This window comes from Scardinius erythrophthalmus (assembly GCF_964197995.2).
Source record: "Scardinius erythrophthalmus genome assembly, chromosome: 16".
Taxonomy (NCBI): domain Eukaryota; kingdom Metazoa; phylum Chordata; class Actinopteri; order Cypriniformes; family Leuciscidae; genus Scardinius; species Scardinius erythrophthalmus.
In genome coordinates, this window is record NC_138236.1 from 14,647,570 (window position 1) to 14,662,800 (window position 15,231).

The 15,231-nt window shown below is 39.0% G+C and overlaps 1 protein-coding gene across 3 annotated transcripts in view; it reads left to right on the plus strand.

The window, feature by feature from the left end:
* ldlrad4b (low density lipoprotein receptor class A domain containing 4b) overlaps positions 1-15,231 on the plus strand; it is a 50,139-nt gene that overhangs the window by 19,166 nt on the left and 15,742 nt on the right. For 2 of the 3 annotated variants that reach the window (XM_081389842.1, XM_081389844.1), the window contains one exon: positions 740-880. In XM_081389842.1, the coding sequence (XP_081245968.1) occupies positions 740-880 (141 nt within the window). Of the gene's footprint in view, positions 1-739; positions 881-12,561; positions 12,912-15,231 lie in introns of those variants that run through there. The other variant, XM_081389843.1, reaches the window with a different exon arrangement.

Consider the following 15,231-nt stretch of genomic DNA (forward strand, 5'->3'; position numbering starts at 1 on the left):
GCTGAACTTGACAACTAGCAATCGATCATCTAGCATTTTTTGCCATGTTGAAACATCAGCTTTGACATTTAGTTACATGGGGAAAATGAAGATTCAATGAGCAGTTCTGGAGATGACACAAGTTTTTCAAAAGTTGGGGTCTGTGAGATTTTTTTTTTTTTTTCTGTTCACCATTTATTTGATAAGAATACAGAAAACATTAATATTGTACCATTACTGTTAATAGCTGTTTTCTCTTTATTATATTTTAAAGGTAATTTATTCTTGTGACGGCAAACCTGAATTTTCAACAGTCTTCAGTGTTACATGATCCTTCTGAAATCAGTCTAATATGCTGATTTGGAGAAACATTTCTTCTTATTAATGTTGAAAACTTTTTTTTTTCCAGGATAGATTTGTTAATAACAATGTTAAAGTCTTTACTGTCACTTTTGATTAATTTAATAAATCTTTGCTGAATAAAAGTATTAATTTATTTTTTTATTTTTTTATTTTACTGACCCTAAACTATTGAACAATAGTGTATTGTATTTTGCGAGCTACATTTAAAATACATTTGGCTCAAAAATCATTTTCTAGGGATAAGTTTCCTTTGGCAAGGGCCAGAGCAAAGGTTGTAAATTTGACAAGCCCTGATGCAGCAGGTGTGAAAACAGAGCCTGACTCTAATTGTTATTGATTAACCTATTTAAAGACGAGTCACTGCAGTTTTTTGTGTTTGGATTTTTTTCGTCCATAGAGTGCAGATTCCACTGTGCTAACGGCAGATGTCTGAACCTGGACTCGCAGGTCTGTGATCAGTTAAACCACTGTGGAGACAACAGTGATGAGGAGAACTGCGCCATCTCCACCCAGCATCCTGCATCTGCCATCTTCAGCTGTGAGTCCATCTCTCTTACACTCTTGCTCCTGTGTTCTGCTTCTGATGAGGTCAGCAGGATGTTTTCATACTTCGCATCTGAATTCCTGAGGCGTTAGTATCCAAGCCACCTGCAGGGTGTGAGTGTGAGACGAGTGTTAAATGGTGTGTCTGCATGTTGAAATGTGGGGAGTGTGTGTGTTGTGTGTGTGTGTGTGTGGCCTGGTAAACCATACGTTATGGGGGCAAAATGTCCAAAATCCTTGTCCTTGCAGGGACATTTTTTGGTCCCCATGAGGAAAACAACTTCTAAATCATACTAAGTGATGTTTTCTGTGATGGGCAGATTCAGGAGTATGGTTAGTGTAAGGGGATAGAATACGCAGTTTGTTCAGTATAAAAATCGTTGTGTCTATGGAAAGTCCCCATAAAACATGAAAGCACAAGCATGCATGTGTGTGCCCATAACTTGTTTTTGTGATTATATTCGACATTTTCCTCTATATGTATTTTTTGCCAATGACATTGTTTTGCCTTTTGCCTTATTTTCACATTGAAAATGCCATTCATCCATACATCGACTTGAACTCCCATATGATGACCATATTTTTAATTTCTGAATTTAATTTTGTTTTAATATTTTTGGGAGGGGCATAAAGTAAAAAAAAATGTCAGGGTGATACAATTGCCCTGATTAAAGATTGACATATTTTATTATGAATTTTTAGGAAAAAAGTATTCAAAATTGTTATTTTGAGGAAATGTTATAAGAAAATGTTATTTTAGGTTCTGTTGTTTAAAAAACACTTTTACATCAAATGATGTGAAATTATAGGTTATTACATTTTGCTTGATGGTTATGCCACACAATCTTTTTGAAAGAAAAAATTAAAATCGGATAAAAGGTTTTCAAAATCATAAGAAAACAACAAATGCAAAGAGATCCTAAACCTTTGCATTTGTGTTTTAAACTAGATTTTTAAAGATGTTTTCCTTTTGTTTTCTTTTGGACTCTCTAACATTTCATTGACCTATATATTTGCTCTGTAATTAAGCAAAATTGTGAAATTGTCAAAATCCTGGTGAATATTCGCTATTTCGTCCAGCCCCTTGTGTGAGACTGTGGCAGTCAGTCAGCTTTGATCTACCCTAGCTCTTTTGTGTCTCCAAGTTTGAGGAAACCAGAGCAGACAAAAAAAAAAAAATCCAGAAAGAAGCACGTAGCTCCGTCTGAGTTTATCTTTCCGGGCTGTTGAAATCAGTCATCTGTTCTTGCCGTGTCATGCTCCCCTGTGTTCGCTCTGCTCTGAGGGGTGTCTTCAGTCAGAGCTGTTAGAGCAGTAATGCTCATTTCTCCAGCAGACAAACAGCCGCCATATACTGTGAGAGGGAGAGAGGAATGATGCTGATCGACGTTAGTGAAGACGATATATGCTGAGAGTGAGACAGAATCTGAGGAAATGTTTAGAGTCTAATCGAGTTTGCCATCTCTGTCTACAGCAGGGCCAGACAGATTGATCATGAATATAGTCTAGACACTCTGCACAAAATATTTTTTTCTCTCTCTCTCTCTCTCTCTCTCTCTCTCTCTCTCTCTCTCTCTCTCTCTCTCTCTCTCTCTCTCTCTCTCTCTCTCTCTCTCTCTCTCTCTCTCTCTCTCTCTCTCTCTCTCTCTCTCTCTCTCTCTCTCTCTCTCTCTCTCTCTCTCTCTCTCTCTCTCTCTCTCTCTCTCTCTCTCTCTCTCTCTCTCTCTCTCTCTCTCTCTCTCTCTCTCTCTCTCTCTCTCTCTCTCTCTCTCTCTACGCATTGAAAGGTTGTGGTCAGGACCGTCAGACAGCCTCTGCAGAAAATGGATGGAGTAAGAGAGTGTGTTTATCAAAGAGTATGATGAAAAGCTTTGCAGGGTTTAAGGGTGTGTGGCAATGATCTTCTTTGTCAGTGGTTTATCAGGGGATTAATTGTCCAAGAATTGATCAAGAAGGTCCACTAAGGTTAGTCATTTTTGTGGCAGAAAGTTTCATGACTACTGTTTAAACAGCCTGCTGCCATGCCTTTAAGTGACACCCCTTTTAAAAAACAATCTTTATTTATTTCAGTAGATATTAAAGAGGTATGTTGTGCAGGCCACAGATCGGGCATTTTATAAATGATGCTGATTAAACATGACAGACTTGTGCACCTTAACACAGAAGAAACCACACTGAGGATCGTCTTACCTTACATACACTCTTGGTTTTACTGCGATGAGCACAGTTACCACAAAGCCGATAACGTTTGCCTTTTTCCCGGCATCAAATCCCAGCACACAACTTGGCTGGCAGAACTTTACTGTAAAACCAACAACAAACTTTCTCAGACATAAAACTACAAACGTTTATTCACTCTGCATAAAAGCTCGGGGTACTCTCTGTCCTCTTTGAAGGCGGCACGGTAGCGGCACCCTTGAAGAGTATGCAAATCAGCCTCTTCAACAGTTTGCATGTTTGTTAATAGCTCTCCTCTCCAGAATGTGTGTGTGTGTGTGTGTGCGAGAAGAGTTTCTCAAGAGCTGCAGACAAGCTGGTTGAAGTTGTCAGGCACTGGACATTCATAGACACTGTCCCGCTCGCACTGGACCAACACGTCCCACTTTGATGTCTGTCAGGGGACGAGTGTCTATAGAGATAGAGATCTCTCGTACTCACTTTCACCTCACGTTTCTCCTCTGCGGTTTTAAAACAGGTTGATGAGGGTCAGAGGTCGCCAAGGTCACGTTTCGGGCCTTGTCTGATGTGAAGAGCTCAACAATCAGTTTGTTTGAGTTTAGGATTTCCATCACTAATCTCCATCATCTCTCATGCTAATCTGGGCCGACCGCAGCGGGCTGCATTTTCATGCTAAGGGGCTCATTACCAAACCGACGTCATGTCTTCTGTATGCAATCTGTGTCGCTTGGAGGGAGGGCAAGTCCCAGATGAAGCGTTTGAACTTCTTGAAGAGAGGGAGAGAGCGAGAGGGAAGTGCCGGATGATGGAATTGTTTGGCTTACAGGAATGTCTGACTGTAAAGGAGACTTGAATGAAGTTCGGAGGGTCTTAATCAGGGTTTTAATGACAGATGATAATGACAGTGTGAATGAGACACTTGTTTGGTATTAGATGCCTTGAAACCAGTTTGAAGAGCGCTCCGCTTTGTTTGAGCTCACTTTGATTTGCGTTATTTGACTTTTCGCAATATTCGGGATACGGAAAAGCAATTTATCTCTGAAGATGTTTCTCAGATTTGCACTTTAACGAAGCTACAGGCCAAGCACCTGTGCGCTAAATTCTTTGCCCACTCAATAGCGACTGTTGTGATTTTTTTTTTTTTTTTTTTGGTTGTAAATAGTTCTCTCCCCCCCCCAAAGCTTTCCACTGAATTGAATACTGTCAGTCCGATTCCTGCATTCTCTCCTTCCTCTTTTCTTTCCTCCGCTCACTTGCTCATGCTTTTCCCCAGCTCCTTTGATCCACATCCCACACACGTCGCTGCATTAGCCGGGCTGTTTTTCAGGGCGAGGGCCGTGCGGTTCTGTATTCGTTGGCTGTCAACACCATCAGTACTGATGGGTTTCAGACAGTGTCACCTCACGCAGGCTCACAGTGGATTCTGGGATTGTTTATCGTGGCTGAGCTGGAGGTCTATCGGGCACTATTCTTCTGTGTTCACTCATTTACTCAGTGCATTCATTCAGTCATTTTGTGCCGCAAACCTCCCAGTATGATGGAATCCCTCTGTCTCTCTCGGTGGCCTTCGTCCCTCGCTCGTTTCTTCATCTGTTACTTAAGTACGTTTGGCCCTGTGTGCGAGTGTGTTGAGAGAGTAATGATGCAGCTGGGGCCATTAAAGATGGGAAACTGACAGCTCTCCTCCCTCGCTTTCTTTCGCTCCCCTCTTAGAGCGATAGACGGGGATTAAAAAAAACAAGAAGAGAAAAAGAGGCAGAGCAATAAATGGGGTTGCTCTGGAATTCAATCAGGTTTGGCTCAAAGACCAAAGCAAAAACAATGAGGGACGCAAGAAAACGAGGGGGGCAGAAAAAGAAAGAAGCGTTTTACTAGGTGAATTGTTTGTACTTAATGTCTGAATTAGAATTAAGACCTGTATAGATTCAATTACTGTTTACAAACAAATACTGGATGGAAAGACTTCCATCTTCAGTTTTATATTAGCACTTAATTCAAATTTTGAGTTTGAAACGGCCAAAAAGTTTCATATATTGGGTTGAAGTACCCCATTTCCGAAAGATTGGAGGGGATTTGGGCTCCTGTAGATCCATTATTATTGGTGGATCAGATTTTACACAAATTATGATACTTTGCAGGTCTTGATCATCACAATCTCCTCTGCTTTAATAAGAGCAAATTGATTCACAAAGCTGACCCCATCTTACTGACCCCACACTTTTCATTGTGTATGTGTTTGTGTGTGTGTATGTCTACAGGTTTAGGTATACTTGTAAGGGCCAAATGTCCTCACTTATATAGTGAAATATCATGACAATTGGCTAGTGAGGACATTTTACATGTCCAAAACATGTTTATATAACATTTCTACATTTGAAAACGGTGTTTTCGTTTCAGATGTTCTCCATCCACACTAGCGTTTTCCAAAAGTTTCTCATCCACACTGAAACGTCGGAAAATGCTAAATTCATCTTACTGCGCATGCGCAAACCCTCACAAAAGCTCACTGAGATGATACAGACGGAAAAATTCATAATAAAGTTATCGCACAATTGTTCTGGCAGGATAATTTTATTTAGCAAAATATCTCATCATTCACTGATGCGTCTAGGTCGTACTCAGTCACCATTATATGTTTGGTCTAAACCCCAACTGCTCTCATGTTTTGCAGCAGGACAATGCAAGTGCATTTTCTGTCATCTTTGCTGGACTGTGATATGAAGAGTGTGCAAAGTGAAATATTTTAGCAACTGTGTGAAAGTGAATAGCACATAACAGGCACAATACCGGTAAAATATGTGTCACATGACTAAATGTGTCATCGTTTTATAAATACCTCTGTTTTGACAATCCACACTACAATGCGAAAAACGGCATTTTGAAATGTATCCACTTGGGAAAGCATTTTCAAAAATCTCAGTCAAAATGCCAACAAAAATGCCGTCTCTGTGTGGACTGAAGGCCAAAAGCGAGAGAAAAATATGCGTTTTCAAATTAACTTATTTGTTTGGATAAGTTCTAAATCTAGTGTTTCGTACAGGTTTCTGTGATGGGTAGGTTTAGAGGTAGGGGTTGGGTTTAGCAATAGAAATTAGCACTAACCTAATATAAAATCAGTGGAATTCTATGCAATCTCCTCACTAATATATTGAAACAAATATGTTTGTGCATCTGATGCCATTGTATAGCCTACTATAAGTGTTTTTCTTCTAAAGTCAAAGGCTTGTACAGTAGGACTTTTTCAATGCCTTTGTAGCAGTTTGCTGCTGAACCTGAAATAGCACCAGTCAAAAAATGATATGAAAACACTCTGGTATGTTTTTTTGTTTTGTTTTTTTATCATGCACCCAAAATGTTTTCCCATTTATAAACCATTTTAAATGAGTTGGAATGCAAATGAGAATTCTTTCTCATTCTTTCTGCATTCCCTCTTCCAACCCGTTGTGTTTTTGTTCCCCTGAGGTGTTCATTTCTCACAAATATCTTCTCTTCTCTCTCCCCTCAGTGAATAAAGACTTTCATACTGAGACATCCTATTAGCTCATTTCCAGTTTACCCATAATGCCTCATAATGTGTTTTTATGTCATATCAGTCATGGCTGTATGGATGAAATTCAGACCCTAAATTCATTCACTCTCTGATTGCAGGATGTCAGGTTGCATTGTTGCTTGAAGATGCATGAATGGAATAAATGAATTCTTAATGTGTGTGTGTGTGTGTGTGTGTGTGTGTGTGTGTGTGTGTGTGTGTGTGTGTGTGTGTGTGTGTGTGTGTGTGTGTGTGTGTGTGTGTGTATGAGGGAGAGAGAATGAAACATGAGAAGAATGTTTCCTGCTGAGATGCTGTTTAGTTTCTGCTCTTTTTTTTTTTTTTTTTGGATGGCCCTTTGTTTATTATAAACATCATGCCAGAAAAGTGAGTTGCAATCTTGTTTTCTGTCTTTTCCCCATTCATGTGTGTATGTGTATGTATGAATTACAGTTTTACTCTCATAATTTAACTACCTTGTGTACATGCGTACTTCACAGTTTCATATGAGCAGTGGAGTAATGGATGCTGATAATTCAGCTTTGCCATCACAGGAAAAAATTGCATGTTAAAATATATTCAAAGCGAAATCGGTTGTTTTGTATTCTAACAGTATTTCACAATATCACTGTTTTACTGTATTTGTGATCAAATAAATGCAGCCTTGGTGAACATCATACTTTAATTAGAAAAGCTTTAATTTAGTATTTTATGAGAGAAGCAGTGAATGTGCATGTTATAGTTTCTGTTTTTCTGGGTCAGAGCTTTGAAGTTTTGGGTCAGCTGAGCTTGAGTCAGATGTGCCACTTTCTCTCTCTGGTGACCTACGTGCAGGAGGTGTGTCTGCTGTCTCAGCCTTGTTTCTAGTTTTTGGGGATCTGTGGGTGGTGATTGGTTGGAGCTTGAACATGTGACTCAGGGGAGTGGAGTGAAAATATGAGGGCCCTGATGTAAACATCACTTTCTTTAAATGGGAAGGTTTTAAACTCTCTTGGGATTGGAAAAGATGTGGAGGTGATAGTTTCGGTTTTGAGTTAGAAACTACACACTCTGTGTCTGTGCCTTGAAAGATATAAAATGAAGACTTTGGACGATCATAATCATCGTTTACTTTTACTCTACTCTGTGTATGTTCTTATGAGGCAAAATGCTTATGATTACTATTATTTTTAAATGAACTATTTAATAAAGGTAAATTTGAGCTTGACCCCATTAAGTGGTGGATTAGAGGCTATAAAATATCTTCATTTGAGTTTCGAAGATGAACAAATGTCTTATGGGTTTGGAACGACATGAGTAATTGATGACAGAATTTTCATCTTTCAACTAACCCTATAATCTCTGGATCACTTTTTTATGGTTCTTCCTTTAAAACATCACACTAAATAATTTAATTCATATAATGCAGAGAAGTAAAATCAGTTCATGACAAATCATTGTGTTAAATTGGGAACTGCTAAGTGTTTGCTTCAGTCTGCATTGAGAGATAAAAATCACTTTATTAATAAAACTAAAGATGGTCTGCTCTTAGGCCCAGATCTGTTTCAGTTTAGAAGCTCTGAGTTTTAAAACGTATCAGTGGAATAGTTTCCTCAAATGCAAAGTGTCATTATTTAGGGATGCATATTTAATTGAAATAAAACCAAAATCGCGATATGGCTTAGTGCGATTATCAGTTCACAAAGGGTGAGATTAAGTACATAAATATGTGCGCTGTGTGTTTCAGAGGGAAGTGCAGCACTGCGTTCTTTTACACGCAAGAAGCTCATCCGCTGTTTTCAGTGGCTTAGTTCTCATTATTAGATGCTGCTCCACACAAATGCATTTTGGAATGTAACGTGTCAACCATCTTCTCAAACTTGTAATGAGAAGCGCTTATAAACTGGCTGTTGTAAACAAAAGAGAACTTAGCAAAAAAAAGAAACATCCTTTCACTTTCTTATAAATGTGTCAGCTGTTTATAATAATATTAGCATGTCCCAGTTGTTAAATCTTTTTATGTTCAATTTGGGAAACTTAAGCCATTATTCATTAAAAATCTTGCTCGACAGAGATGGTCACCATTCACTTTTATTGCATAGAAATGAGCAGCTAAGTTAGCTAAGTCAGCTAAGCAGCTAAGAGCAGCTACAGTCTTCTATAAATATGTCCTTTCCTGCTCCACGGACGCAAAAAGAAAGTCACAGGGGTTTAGAAAGACATGACGATGAGTAAATGATGACACAATTTTCATTTTTGGTATGAGAACTATCCCTTTAAATATTTTAAGCTACATCAGCAACCTGAATTTCTCTTGTGAAAACACAGGCCTTCATCACATTTATAGTGTTGTTTGTATGTGGTGGGTTTTTGTATTTTAATTACTTGTAAAATTCCCCAACAGTGGCACATCAAACCCCAGGTTAGTTTCTCCTGTTTGTAAACACACAGAGATGTCAACCGGACATATGGAGTGCTGTTATTATTTAATGAGGTTTTTATAGTATTTTGCAACGACTGGGAGTCGGAACTGACAGCCTGCTGGCTAGTGGCCCACTTCGAGAAACGCACGGTTATTTGTCACTGAGATCTTCCACTTTGATGACTGTTTGCGTTCGCTGTGTCTGCATTACCAAGAAGATGATGTGTCATAAAGGGGGTCCGAGAGCACGCAGGTGTTGTCCGCGAGGCCGTATGGCAGCGTCCAGGGAAGGAAGCACTGCCATGTGGCTCGTTAGCAAAATGCTAATTATGTTGTCAGCATCATTAAGAGTCACAACAGCAGCCATTTTGGGAGTTGCGGTGCCTGCTGTTCTTCCTGTTGTGCCCCTGTGAGTGTGCGCCAATGCAGGAGGCTGGCATTAAACCTAGACATTACCTCACTCCTGGGCAGACGACCCATTACGATGCTCAGCAGGCTGCAGGAGAGAGGTGAAAAAAAACTCAATACCTGATGATTATATACACACACACACACACACACACACACACACACACACACACACACACACACACACACACACACACACTGCAGTGCATCACATCTGCAGGCGGCCCATCTTGGCTTTGCAGATAGCAATCCCCAGTCATAAACTCACTCGCACAAGCAGACAATTTCCCCTTCCTCCTGTCTCACACACCACGTCCTGCAGGGATTTGTGCGAATATCACAGAACGCAGATGGAAGTGTCTCAGAGATGGCTGCCATTTTTATTCTTGCAGTTATATTACAGGTTGTAACTGGAATGTTTTCACATGTCTGCATCTCGCTGTTTCTCAGGACTTTCCCCTCTGTTGACAGAAGGGGTTGCACAATTTTATAACTGCCACATAGACATGGGATGGTTTATGGAAGAAGAAAAAAAGAAACCTGTCATCAAGTGAGGCTCACCGTGTAATTTAGTTCTCGCAGTAATCTGTAAAACAGCACTGGCATTTTGAGGATCCAGTCATCAGCTATTTGTTGAGCATCTTGTTTGATCTTGTAATGTTTCCTTTTGTTATGAGGTCAACTATCTGGATTTGTGTACCTGTTGAGGTTTTTCCAAGCTAGTCATCAGTCCTGGCTCAGAGTGTTTGTGTCTCTATTATTAGCATTTCAAGTATCTATTAACATTAACAAATGAAACACTTTTTTTTTTTTTTTTCAGGCTGATGAATTAATTTTTTTAAATAACAAACAAATATTTGTGGGGGGAAATAATAATTTAAGCATATTAGTAAAGTTAAAATAATATTTAATAGTTAATACATAGTTAATTTTAACCAAAGCTAAATTTAAGATGCTAACGTTTAGCTAAATGCTTCGTTGTCAAGCCCAAATTAAAATGTTTTAAGTAAAATGAAAATTGTGTGTTTAGCTATGTACTGTGCACATCCATTAAAAAATATACTGTTTATGCAATGTAAGCATCATAGTGTGTAGTAAATACATGAAAGGCATACTGCAGAGCTGCTTTCTTCTGTTTATGTATAGGAGTCACACAGTACTGGGATACTCTGCAGCGGTTGTCGTCCCACCTGGTCTAAAATAGTCTGTATAGAAACACTTATTGTAGGCTTCCTTAGTGATTCAGGATAAGACAAAAACACGGTTTGGTCACAACAGTATAAAGTCACGCCTGATCCTCTTCCTAGTGGGTTCCTAGTGGGAAGAAGATCAGGCGTGACTTTTTACTGCGCCGAGTCGAAGTACTTCCAAAAGTGCTATTCCGCCATACATTATAGTTATCCTTTTTAACCTGCTTAGAAAAGCGCCACGTTTTATTTTGTGTCATCATACTTGGTCGTATAACTACTCGTGTAACTGTTTTTAAATAGGGAAAACGTTGATGTGTTTGGTAACTTCTAAAATTCATTGCTGCTAGATACCATTGAATATACTGGGGTAAGCTAAGTGTTTTCAAAGTGTCACCGCGCGGTAGAGCGATTAAGTGCACGCACTGAGATGAGAGAGGTATGTATCAGCTCGTCTTAGTTAAGGGAAAAACATAGTTTAATATGAAAAAACGGTGGAGTATCCCTTTAATGATTAAATACAATATGGAACGGGGTGGGGTCCCTGATCTATCTTTCTATCCACCAAGGGAGTCTTTTACCTGAAAATGTTGAATACCCCTGCTATATAGAGACATTTTAAAATGGATAAGGTGAGACACTAGATGGCACTGTTTATCAGACAGCGACAAAACCCTTTTTTTTAATTATTAATTTCATCTCATAGTAATTTTGATCAGTTTTTCAGTTATGCATTTAATTGAAATGTTCTTTATTTGGATTGTTTAATGATTGTATAGTCTGGTAGTTTGCGTGGTGGCAGGTCTCTCTTACCTCAAATCCAGCTCCGGTAGCATTAACATGCTGAGAGAATCCACCTCATTGCCCCAGAGACTTCCTCCTCAGACAGCCATTCAAATTCAGACTTGACCCCTAAACCCCCCACTCTGTCTGTCCCCCATGTCTGCTTTAACAGGGGGGGGGGGGGGGGGAATGTGTCTGTCTGCATACGTGTGTCAGGATCGACTCGACTTCCAGACTAGACCTCAGACAGATAAATGTCATTTTATTCCCCTGAGGACCCCTTAGGGCTGAGCTGCTAACTAGGGGTGAGCTTTTACAAGTTAAAATTACATTTCGACAAAAAATGTATTTTATTTTTTGCACAAATATTTTCTTTTTTAGTTTTCTTTTTTTAAACTGAAATGCTTTTTCTATTTATCTGCCTGGGTTTTATATCTATATCCTGATATTTATATATTTTATATACTGATATAATGAAGTGCATTAAATCTAAGTTTAGTTTTCAGTTGTCCTATTAAATATATATATGTATGTATGTATGTATGTATATATGTAGCCTATATATATATATGTATATGTATGTGTGTGTGTGTGTGTGTGTGTGTGTGTGTGTGTGTGTGTGTGTGTGTGTGTGTGTGTGTGTATATATATATATATGTATATATAAATGTGTGTGTATATATATATATATATATATATATATATATATATATATATATATATATATATATATATATATATATATATATATATATATATATACACACATTTTTATATATATACACATTTTTATATATATATATATTATATTTCTCTCCTCTCTCTCTCTCTTCCTTTTTTTTGACATTTCTCCGAACTACAAACTATATAGCATGTCTTCCTTTTAGCCCAGTGTGGATTCGGGTGTATTACCTTGCCCCACAATAAAAGCCCATATAGCTGCCAGGTTATTTATAGACAGACTGCGGGGCCTGTAGTTGGACGGAGGGGGGCTGTAGTTCTGGACACATGTGCTCTGTGTCGCCAGACAGCGGGGTCACCCCAAGGTCAGCCCCCTACAATGCTTGCCTTGACTGCTTGTGTCTGGCATTAATGGGGAGGTGTAACACTAGACACCCGAGCACTGCGCTCGACCACGTCCCACCCCCCACCCCCAGCCGGTCACCGATATACCAGCCGTGTGTGCGAGTAGAGTGTGGGGGTGTGCAGGAGGGGGTGGAGAGGAGCTCCGTCGGCTTGATCTCACAAACACTCTGATTTTTGTGTTCAACCGGAGGGGTCATAGAAAGAGATAGAGCGGACGAGTTCAGTTTAGTAAGTCAGAGCGAAGTGAAGCGGTTACCCGAGAGCATGTAGTGAAAAAAACCAGCATGTCAAGGCTGTTGCCGAGGGCTTTCAGTCTCAGCACGAGCTGTTGGACGCGCACACACCGGCTGGCTCGTGCACCGGTTGAAGTCTCCCGCGTACTCCATGCGAAACCTCACCGCACCGGATGGCTCCAACGTCACATGCGGATCCCAACTCCAGGGAATGGAGATTTGTGAGTGTTTTACTTTTTTTCTTTGTTGCTAATAATGTCAGACTGTCGTCTGTATGTGTGACTCAAGCTAGAGCGTGCAGTTTAACTTTGAGTGTGTTTTATGTAATTTCGCCTGCAGTCTTGTCTGGCTGTCAGCTCTTATCAGCTGCTTCACGCACGTTACGTTTCCGTGAATGTCTGATCTCGGCTCTCCACCGTCTCTGCAATCTGTCTCTGAATGCGTCTGCTACGTAAACCCAGCAGACAGTGTTTTAACTCGAGTCTGGGGCAAATGTCTCCTGCCTTCCGGACTTTATAAACAAAGAGCCCGTGAGTAGACTGTCTAGGGGTTGCGACAACTTGCGAGCAAACATTTGTGGATAGATGGAGACATTTGTTTATACTGAGTGCTTATTTATGACATATTTCTTGGTAATTGAATAGATAAGTTCCATTTTTCGGGTGTTGCCAATCTCATTTCATGTGAACTATGAAAGTAAAAGTTAGGAATACAAATTGTCATCTTTAACTCATTGAAAGAGAAATATTTAACATTATTTGGTGGTTACACTGTTGCTTTAAGCTTTGTTAAAATTCTTGAAATGTGATAATGTTAACCACAGACTTTGTCCAGCAATTGAAGTTACTTGTGTAAAATCATATTAAATTAATAGACACTACTTTTCAAAAGTTTGGGCTAAGTCTTTTTTTTTTAAAGAAAGCAATATTCAGAAAGGATGATTTTAATTGATCAAAAGTAAAGGCATTTATAATGTTACATAAGATTTATTTTTAAAATAAGTGCAGTTCTTTTGTATTCATTAAAAATCCTGAAAAAAAAAATCTCAGTTTCCACGAAAATATTAAGCGGCACAACTGATTTCAACATTGATATTAATAAGAAATGTTTCTTAACTACCAATTCTGTGTATCAAAATAAAATTTCTGAAGGATCATGTGACACTGATGACTGGAGTAATGATGCTGAAATGTCAACCTTGCCATCACAGGAATAACTTGCATTTTAGAATATATTAAAATAAAAACATTTTTATTTTACATTGTTATAATATTTCACAATATTACTGTTTTTTCTGTATTTTTAATCAAATAAATCCAGCCTTGGTAAGAGACTTTCAAAAACATCTCATTGACCCCAAACTTTTGAACCTTAGTCATGTTTACTAGTACATATTATACTTGTTTACCAGTGAAACCTCCTTAAACTGGATGTTCTTGGCTACAAAAGCATTTGATATTAAATTAAGATTTGGTTGTTGCATTATGTAGCCTAATATAATTAGTTTTTCTCTCCGTCTGTCTGTCTGAAGCATTGCTGTCTGTCTAGATCAGTTCTCTGTTTTGTGTTCAGATGTTTGCTTTGTGCAGTTTGCTGCTCTGGCTGGCCTGCCAGTAACGGTTCTGTGAAACACAGACTCTTTCTCTGTTCTTGGAGTGAAAAGTTCATATTCAGTCTGGATCATAAATTATGAATTTAGTCCTGGGGAATTCCCACACAGTAGGTAGAAAAGGCCTTTCAGTAGTTTTTCCTGCCTCTCACAGAGACTCTTCACATATGGTAAAGAATGCGTTTCTGCTAAATATGAACATAGGGTTTTGAATTATCCTTTGAAACTTACAGCATTTTGAATACTTCACAGACATCTAAAAGCACCTTAAAACATCCCAAAACGTGCAGCTCTGAAGGAAAAGGAATGTATTGAACAAAATGGTCCTCAGAAATTGAGCCAAACAGATTGTCTATTGGAAAAGCAGGCTCTCTTGCAGTCATGGCTTCACAGTGAGCTCAGCACACTAAAAGCCGGGCCGGGTTAAGCAGCCCCGAGGTGCCACTATGAATTATTGATAAAGGCCAGAGTGCTTTTGGCATTACCCAGGATGATCCGGATGCCCACGCACAATGCCCTGGTTTAACAAGAGGGGCCTCTGCTTCAGTTCAACTCCGATTTTAGCCGATAATCGTTTCATTAGATAAATGTAATTAGATCTTTAATGTTGTGTCTACCTATATCGGTAATTAGTATTGTTGGTTTTTGGGGGGATTAGTATTATGTATTATTTTGTAAGTAATTAGTGTTATTTAATTGTGGACAATTGTTTTAGATTATCCATTACTTTAGTTATCATCTAGCACTTACTTAAAAGGATAGTGCTAGATCGCAGCAAAGATTTAATTCTTTAAGTCTCGGTTTCACAGATAGGGCTTAGGTTAAGCCAGAAATAGGCCTTAGTTCAATTTGGGCGTTTAAGTATGTTTTATAAACTTGCCTTAGACAAAACATTACTGGTGTGTATCTTGAAACCAAATAGTGGCGCTGAA